At 43.2% G+C, this 7944-nt stretch overlaps 1 protein-coding gene across 6 annotated transcripts in view; it reads left to right on the forward strand.

Moving 5' to 3' along the window:
- Positions 1-7944, forward strand: part of NDRG3 (NDRG family member 3) — a 79251-nt gene that overhangs the window by 70300 nt on the left and 1007 nt on the right. For 4 of the 6 annotated variants that reach the window (XM_036418406.2, XM_036418408.2, XM_036418410.2 and 1 more), the window contains 4 exons: positions 1346-1393; positions 5495-5530; positions 5628-5679; positions 7277-7315. In XM_036418406.2, coding sequence (XP_036274299.1) covers positions 1346-1393; positions 5495-5530; positions 5628-5679; positions 7277-7315 — 175 coding nt within the window. The remainder of the gene's footprint in view (positions 1-1345; positions 1394-5494; positions 5531-5627; positions 5680-7276; positions 7316-7944) is intronic. The other 2 variants (XM_036418411.2, XM_036418412.2) reach the window with 1 other exon arrangement.

The raw sequence follows: 7944 nt of genomic DNA on the forward strand, positions 1-7944 counted from the left end.
TAAAATAAATAATTCTACCCCTTAGGGTTAATGCATATTCTGTATGTTTGTTTATCACTGCCTATATTGTTATTTGTATAGAGTAAAAACTTTGATTTGGTGATCCTAGCTTTTCAGTCATCCCTGATTTTATAAGCGTTTTGTATGTACCTGCCCAGAGCAAAAGTTCATCTGGATTACAGGTTCTTTCCTTGGTAATTTCAAAACCTAACTGTCTTTCTGCCCCTGCAGTCCGTCATACAGGCCACTGCTGGTTACTTTTTTTAAACAGCTCACACCCTGTCACCTCAGAAACCTACTTGGGTTTTTGCCTTCCGTGGTAATCATCAGTCTGCTTCTCCAGTCTCAGCCACTTGCATCCTCCTCATCAGACTCTTGCCCCTGAAGCACTATACGTGTACTGTACTTCCACTTCACATCCCCTGCCTTTGTTTATGCTTCTCCCCAACTCTGGAAGCCTTCAAACACCCACTACTTCTACTGTATCTTCAGAAAGTCTAGTCATTCTTCTATACTTACTCAACTCGCTTGTGAAATTTTAAAGTGATGTCATCCTGCCTTGTATTATGTTTTTACCACACTAGATTCCAAACTCGTAGTGTACAGTGCTTTGTATGTCCGTGCTTGGCAAATGTGTAAAAGCTGAGGGATCCAGTTGATCAGATTGGCCAGAAAACATTGCTAAATCTAGAGATTATCTCCCCAAAACATTTTTTTGAGGTCCCTGCCTTTATGGATACAGGAGTACAAGATACCAAATATGTAAATATACAAAGTTATAATTGTTCATTATAATGACTGTTGTGAGAGAAAAACCGTGGAGGGTTCAACTTTAGATGAGACAGCCAAAAAGACCTTGAGGTACAAAAGAGTCTGTGTGCAAGGAATGGCAACCCCACTCCCTCCAGAGCAGAGGACAAAGGTAGGAAATGGACAGAGGAGGTACACAGAGCTCAACCAGGGTCAGTTGTCTGGGAAGCCATCAGGACCACAGCAGGTGATCATGGCCGCAGTCCAGTTTACTTTTTAAAGAAGTTGATAATTTGCCCCATGTTATGTAAGGTGGTAGAAGGACTTAAATTCAAAGAGTCTACTTGTAACTAATTCAGTAGTGAAATTAGCTAGATTTTTAGATCTATTCAGAAATGTCAGATATAAAGAGCATCATATAAATATTTATATTATTTATTTAGGCTGATTCAGCCACCTTCAAACTGAGCTGTTGATCCTGGAAGATCATTCTTATGCCAAATAATTTCTTCTATTCCTAGTAGTTCCTAAATTTTTCTCCTTTTTATTTATTTATTTATTTATTTATTTATTTATTTATTTATTTATTTTTTAGGTTGAATGCAATTCTCGCCTGAATCCTATAAATACAACTTTGCTAAAGGTAATATATCTTCTTCCCTTATTGCCAACCATATCAGAGTATTTTATACAGATTACTGTATTTCTGGAATAGTTGCTCAGAAAGAAGGAAAGCTTCTTTCTCTTGCTCTCTGAGATTCTCTCATTCTTTTTAAGAAAACATTTCCTTAATATATTATCATTGTAGAAAATTGGAAAAAAGAGAAAAGTAAAAAGAATAATGTAAGTAAAAATTATCCATAACCCTACACCCAAAGGCAGCCTATACTAAAAATATTGATGTATTTTTCCTATACATTTTTATAGCACACAAAAAAATGTTTTTTGTTTGTTTGTTTGTTTTTCATTTCAGAGAGAAAGGGAGAGGGAGAGAATGATGAGAGAATCATTGATCGGCTGCCTCCTGCACGCCCCCTACTGGGGATCGAGCTGCAACCTGGGCATGTGCCCTTGGCCAGAATCAAACCTGGAACCCTTTAGGCTGACTCTCTATCCACTGAGCCAAACCAGCTGGGGCTAGCCCTGTTTTCCTCAACTTTTTCTTTTTTTCTTTTTTTTTTTTAATATATTTTTATGCCGAAACCGGTTTGGCTCAGTGGTAGCGCGTTGGCCTGCGGACTGAAGGGTCCCGGGTTCGATTCCGGTCAAGGGCATGTACCTTGGTTGCGGGCACGTCCCCGGTAGGGGGTGTGCTGGAGGCAGCTGGTCGATGATTCTCTCGCATCGATGTTTCTGACTATCTCTTTCCTTTCCTCTCTAAAAAATCAATAAAATATATTTAAAAATATATATATATATATATATATATATATATATATATATATATATATATATATATATTTATTATTGATTTTTCACAGAGAAGAAGAGAGAGGGAGAATTAGAAGCATCGATGCGAGAGAATCATCGATCAGCTGCCTCTTGCACACCCCCTACCGGGGACGTGCCCGCAACCAAGGTACATGCCCTTGACCGGAATCGAACCTGGGACCCTTCAGTCAGCAGGCCGACGCTCTCTACTGAGCCAAACCGGTCCCGGCTTTCCTCAACTTTTTTGACATGAGCATCTTCCCGTGTCATTATATACTTCAGTAGAGGCCCAGTGCACAAAGTTTGTGCAAGGGGCCAGGGGGAGGGTTCCCTCAGCCTAACCTGTACCCTCTCCAGTCCAGGACCCCTCGGGGGATGTCCCACTCATGCCTAAACCAGCAGTCAGACATCCTTCTTACAATCCAGGACCAGTACACGAATTTGTTCACCTGCCTACCTGCCTGATTGCCCCTGTCTCTCCTGCCAGCCTAGTCACCCCCAACTGCCCTCCCCCCTTCCTCCCTCCCCTGCTGGCCTGCTCACCCCCAACTTCCTCCTCCTGTTGGCCTGATCGCCCCTTACTGCCCCCCTCTGTGGGCCTGGTCGCCCCACGTCGCCTGTTCAGTCGTCCATTTGGTTGCGATGGTCGCTTAGTCTTTTATTATTATAGATAAGCATTATTTAATTTTGTGAGAATTAAGATAATGAATAGAAATTCTTTTTTTTTTAATATATTTTATTGATTTTTTACAGAGAGGAAGGAGAGAGAGATAGAGAGCTAGAAACATCGATGAGAGAGACATCGATCAGCTGCCTCCTGCACACCCCCCACCAGGGATGCGCCCGCAGCCAAGGTACATGCCCTTGACCAGAATCGAACCTGGGACCTTTCAGTCCACAGGCTGACGCTCTATCCACTGAGCCAAACCGGTTTCGGCTAGAAATTCTTTATATGCTAAATCCTATTGTATTAGTAAGGAATCTCCCAATAACCTCTCTTTTAGGCAAATAGAGAACAGCTCATGTACTAAATTTTTAGGGTTAGTAACAAGTTTCTCCCCCTTTTGATTGAACTCCAGGCAAAAGCATTACTCTTGCTTTTTCTAGCACCTCTAGTGTAATGTTTAGGGACTGAGCCTTTGGTTCAAATTTGGAATACTGGAGACATGAGTGCTGATTTTATGTTGCTTACTGCTGCTGCCTTCTCAGCCTGGAACACCTGCTTTCTTCCCTTTCTCTTTGAAGTGTGATTGAAAAGGAAGTGCTGTCACCAGAAGCAGCCCATAGTTCCTGGAAATATAATATGAGGTTAATACTCAGAGGTGACAAAACTTAGGTGTTCTGGGGCCCAGGTGATTGATGAACTACTTTAAAATATGAATGTTTTTAAAGTATGTGATTTCAAATTAGTTTCTCCCTGCAGGTTTGAATCCATACTCCAGAAACAGAAAAGTGAACTTTGCAGTAGCCATAGATGTGGGCAAAAATGCCCATCTACAACCCTATGAGTGAACTGACTTTCCAACTATTTGATAAAAGTCAAGCTTGGAAATAGTTTCTCTCAATATTCTTTCTCTGCATATGGCAACTGATTTATGGTTCTAATCAGATTTTGATTTCTAAACATCGTAAAGATATAACCTTTGCCAGTTAGGTCTGTTTTATACTTAAATCATGTTAAATGTCTGTTCCTGCTCTTATATTTGTAATTTTCAGGGGACTATTTCTTTTTCTTTTTTTTATAATATATTTTATTGATTTTTTTACAGAGAGAAAGAGAGAGGGATAGAGAGCTAGAAACATTGATGAGAGAGAATCATCGATCAGCTGCCTCCTGCACACCCCCTACCGGGGATGTGCCCGCAACCACAGTACATGCCCTTGACCGGAATCGAACCTGGGACCCTTCAGTCCACAGGCCGATGCTCTATCCACTGAGCCAAACTGGTTTTGGCACTATTTCTTATTAACCCCAAATTTCTTTACTGTCTGTAGTATCCCATGTGCTAAATAACAGTCCCTCCCTTAAGGAAAGTTTTGTGCTCGTGAATACAAACCATGCCGTTCACATAGTTTTTTTTAAATGCCAGTCAGCCTAAACAGCATACTTTCTGAGTACCACATGCATAACGGGAAGGAGAAGGGTGGGCTCTTGGTTGGCCATCATGCTCTAGAAACAGTATTCTCTGCAGACTGACAGAATCTGCATCACCTGGGAGTTTGTTGCAAATGCAAATTCTTGACCCCACCCCAGAATCTCTAGAGCAGGAACCCAAGATTCTGAGTTTTAACGAGTTTTCCAGGTAATTCCAATGCATGCTAACAGAACCCTTGAAATCCTTGCACAAGTGAGGATAATCAGATGTAAAGATTTATGAAGTGCCCTGACCTGTGTGGCTCGGTTAGTTGTCATCATGTACATCAAAAGGTCGCCAGTTCAATTCCCAATCAGGGCACATACCCAGCTTGCAGGTTTGATCCCCAGTCGGGGTGCATGCAGGAGGCAACTGATCAATGTTTCTCTCTCCCTCTTCCTTTCTCTCTCTCTAAAAATAAATTTTAAAAATTAGCTAAAAGATTTTAAAAAAGAAAAGAAGATTAGTGAAGTGAGAGACAGCCTCATCAAATCTATGGCAGGAAAGTGGCTGACCAAGCGAGTTGGCTGAATTCACATCAGCACCTGATTTTTAATTTATTTTTTTAATCCTCACTCAAGGGTATTTTTCCATTGATTTTTAGAGAGAGTGAAAGAGAGAGAGAGAGACAGAGGGCAACATCGATGTGAGAGAAACACATCAATTGGTTGCCTCTTCCTCATGCCCTGACCAGGGCCAGGGCCGGGGAGGAGCCTGCAACCCGGGGACCCTTCGGTCTGCAGGCCAGCCCTCTGTCCACTGAGCCAAACCGGCCGGGGCCCTTAGGCATGGAATAAATATTACATAGAGCTGAGAGGAAACTTGGAACACATGGAACCCTGAGAAGTTAGGGTCACACGGAGGACTCTGAGAGTTACATTGCAGGTGGAGGCGGAACCATGGTTGATGGTGGTGGTTAACTTCACCACCACCCCTAACAGAAGAGTCCCACTGTGGGCCTGAACGCCAGGAGTAACAGTATTTTCAGATTATGTACTAGGTCATTGCTCGAATATGTCTTTGGGTAAGAGTGCATTGAGGAGATGCACTTGGACGCAGTTAAACATTAAGTTGAGGAAACTAAAATTCAATCCTATCCTGTTTGAAAGGACTAGTGGATATTCAGAGCATTTCCCCTAAGTGTAAGTTTCAGCTGACTTACATATTTTTCCTCTTAGATGGCAGACTGTGGTGGACTGCCCCAAGTAGTTCAGGTAAGGAGGTGTTTTTTTGTTTTTTTTAAAAAAGCATTATTTGACTCTGCCTCATTGCTTGTACAAACATTAATGCCTTCTTATTTTGTCACCCTAGCCCGGGAAGCTCACCGAGGCCTTCAAGTACTTTCTGCAGGGAATGGGATACAGTGAGTAGTATACAACTTTCTATCTAGCAAAAATTTATCGGTGTTCGGGTCATTTTGACATCTTGTGGGAGCCCACAATTCTCTGTGCTAGCCAGTCTGAAATCAAGTAGAAACCAAAACAGTTCCGCAGTGTGTGTGTGTGTGTGTATATGATAAGCTAACACTTACTAAGCAATTAGAGATTATAGAGTTACATACCAGGCACTCTGTATTTATAACCTTAAGAGGTAAATTCTATTTGTCCTATTTTATAGAAGAAATTAAGGCTCAAAGAAGCTAAGTACATTTCCCAGAGTGTAACGTTCAGCCACAGAGCCATGTTCAAACCCTGGCCGTCTGATTGCAGAGCCCCCACGTTGAACCACTGAAGCTTAGGCTGGCCTAGCTATAAATCTGAAATTATGATTTGTGTTTAAACTCAGCTGGTTAATGGCTCCTGACCTAGAGCAGCGGTTGCCAACCTTGCAGATCTCACAGACCACCAGTGGTCCGCTGACCGCCGGTTGGTGACTGCTGGCTTAGAGAAACAGAAGGGCGACTAGGGAAGAAAAGAGTAGCGCCCTCAGGTAAATCTGCTCCACAGCAGGCGGTGAACTTAGAGTAATTGAGAGTGAGTCAAAGGATGTGTCCAAAGCACATGCCGCTGTCCTGATCTTGAATTCTGAGACCCCTGAGCTTCCTCGTTTGTCACAGACTATCCACACTTGCTCCTTTCTTGGAGTTTTAAGGAAAACTCTCCTCCTGGGTACAGAGCTGTTCGCCTAGGAGGGTGGTTTTCTCCTGTTTTTGGTATTAATGCGGATAATGGCCATTGGGAAGTCCATCTCCCAGCCCATTTCTTTCTCTTTTTTTTCCTTTTAATATATTTTTATTGATTTCAGAGAGGAAGGGAGGAGAAAGAGATAGAAACATTAATGATGAGAGAGGATAATTAATCGGCTACCTCTTACATGCCCCCTACTGGGGATTGAGTCCGTAACCCAGGCATGTGCCCTGACTGGGAATCAAACCATGACCCCTGGTTCATATAGGTCGATGCTCAACCACTGAGACACACCAGCCGGGCCTTCCAGCCCATTTCTAATCCAAAGCAGAGAATGCTGTTTATAGTGGAGGGGAAGACTATTACCTTAAACTGGTTGAGAGAATTAATATCTGAGATTCTATAGAGCATCCATCAGCCTCACCTGTCTGAGATAAAACTTCAACCCTGGCACTCTGGTTGATGTATTTAGCTCAGTTGATTGCATGTCATCTCATGTACCAGAAGGTTGCTGATTCTGTTTGGGGTCAGGACACATGCCTGGGTTGCAGGCTTGATCCTCAGTAGGGAAGGTACTGGAGCAGCCAATTGATATTTCTCCTTCACATCAATGTTTCTCTCCCTCTCTCTTATCTCTAAAATCGTTGTTTTGTTTTGTTTTGTTTTCTAAACATATTTAAAACGTAAAAAACAAAAACTTAATCCTAAAAAACAAACAAACAAACTTAATCCTTGGCTTAAGAGTATTCTGTCAGTGTCTGCCAGGCAGCTGAGGTTGTCACTTGGCACTCATGGGTCACTAACCTGCCTTTTCCTGTGTCCACCTGCTTCCAGTCCCGTATGTGCAGCTCAGTCACCTGAGCACCGAGTCAGGTACCTTCCTCTGTGCTGGCCCTGCTCCCACCTCCCAGCCATGCTCTCCCGCTGCATTGGCTGCCTGCAGCATGTCCGCAGTTTTCCTGTGCAGTGAGAGCCTGATAGAACGTGGTTCATTTCCCCCCAGAGTGTTAGCTTGGGCCCCCAGGAAGGAAGAAAGGAGTGGGTTATACTAGTAATAGTGCTTCCCTCTCATCATCCTAAGTTGAGTTACAGGAGCACTGAAGCCTTATAGGCAGGGCCCTTTTCCCCCATTACTTAAGAAACTTGTATTAACTCCCAGATACAGGAATCAAAGGGCTGCCTTGATTCTAAATAGGATCATCAGAACCTATACCTAGAAATTTCTGCAAGTGATGGCATCTTTTGACCCCAGCATCGAAGTAACAGCCGGGGTGAATGGCTGTGCTTCAGGATGATAGGCAGAGAGGTTATGCCAGGTAAGGCCCTGTTCTGGCTGAGTGGAGGACCTTGGGCTCAAAGCAGTGGCAGAACAGGAGTCTGAGTTAAACACCCACCCTCAGAGCCCTTCCCACTCAGGCAGCCACCAGCTTCAGGCCCTCCAGCCCTCTCTAACCCACACCTTCGTACATGTCTCCTCCCCAGCTAGCAAGGTAGCCTGTGGA

The sequence above is a fragment of the Pipistrellus kuhlii genome, unplaced genomic scaffold (assembly GCF_014108245.1).
Source record: "Pipistrellus kuhlii isolate mPipKuh1 unplaced genomic scaffold, mPipKuh1.p scaffold_m20_p_6, whole genome shotgun sequence".
NCBI classification, from domain to species: domain Eukaryota; kingdom Metazoa; phylum Chordata; class Mammalia; order Chiroptera; family Vespertilionidae; genus Pipistrellus; species Pipistrellus kuhlii.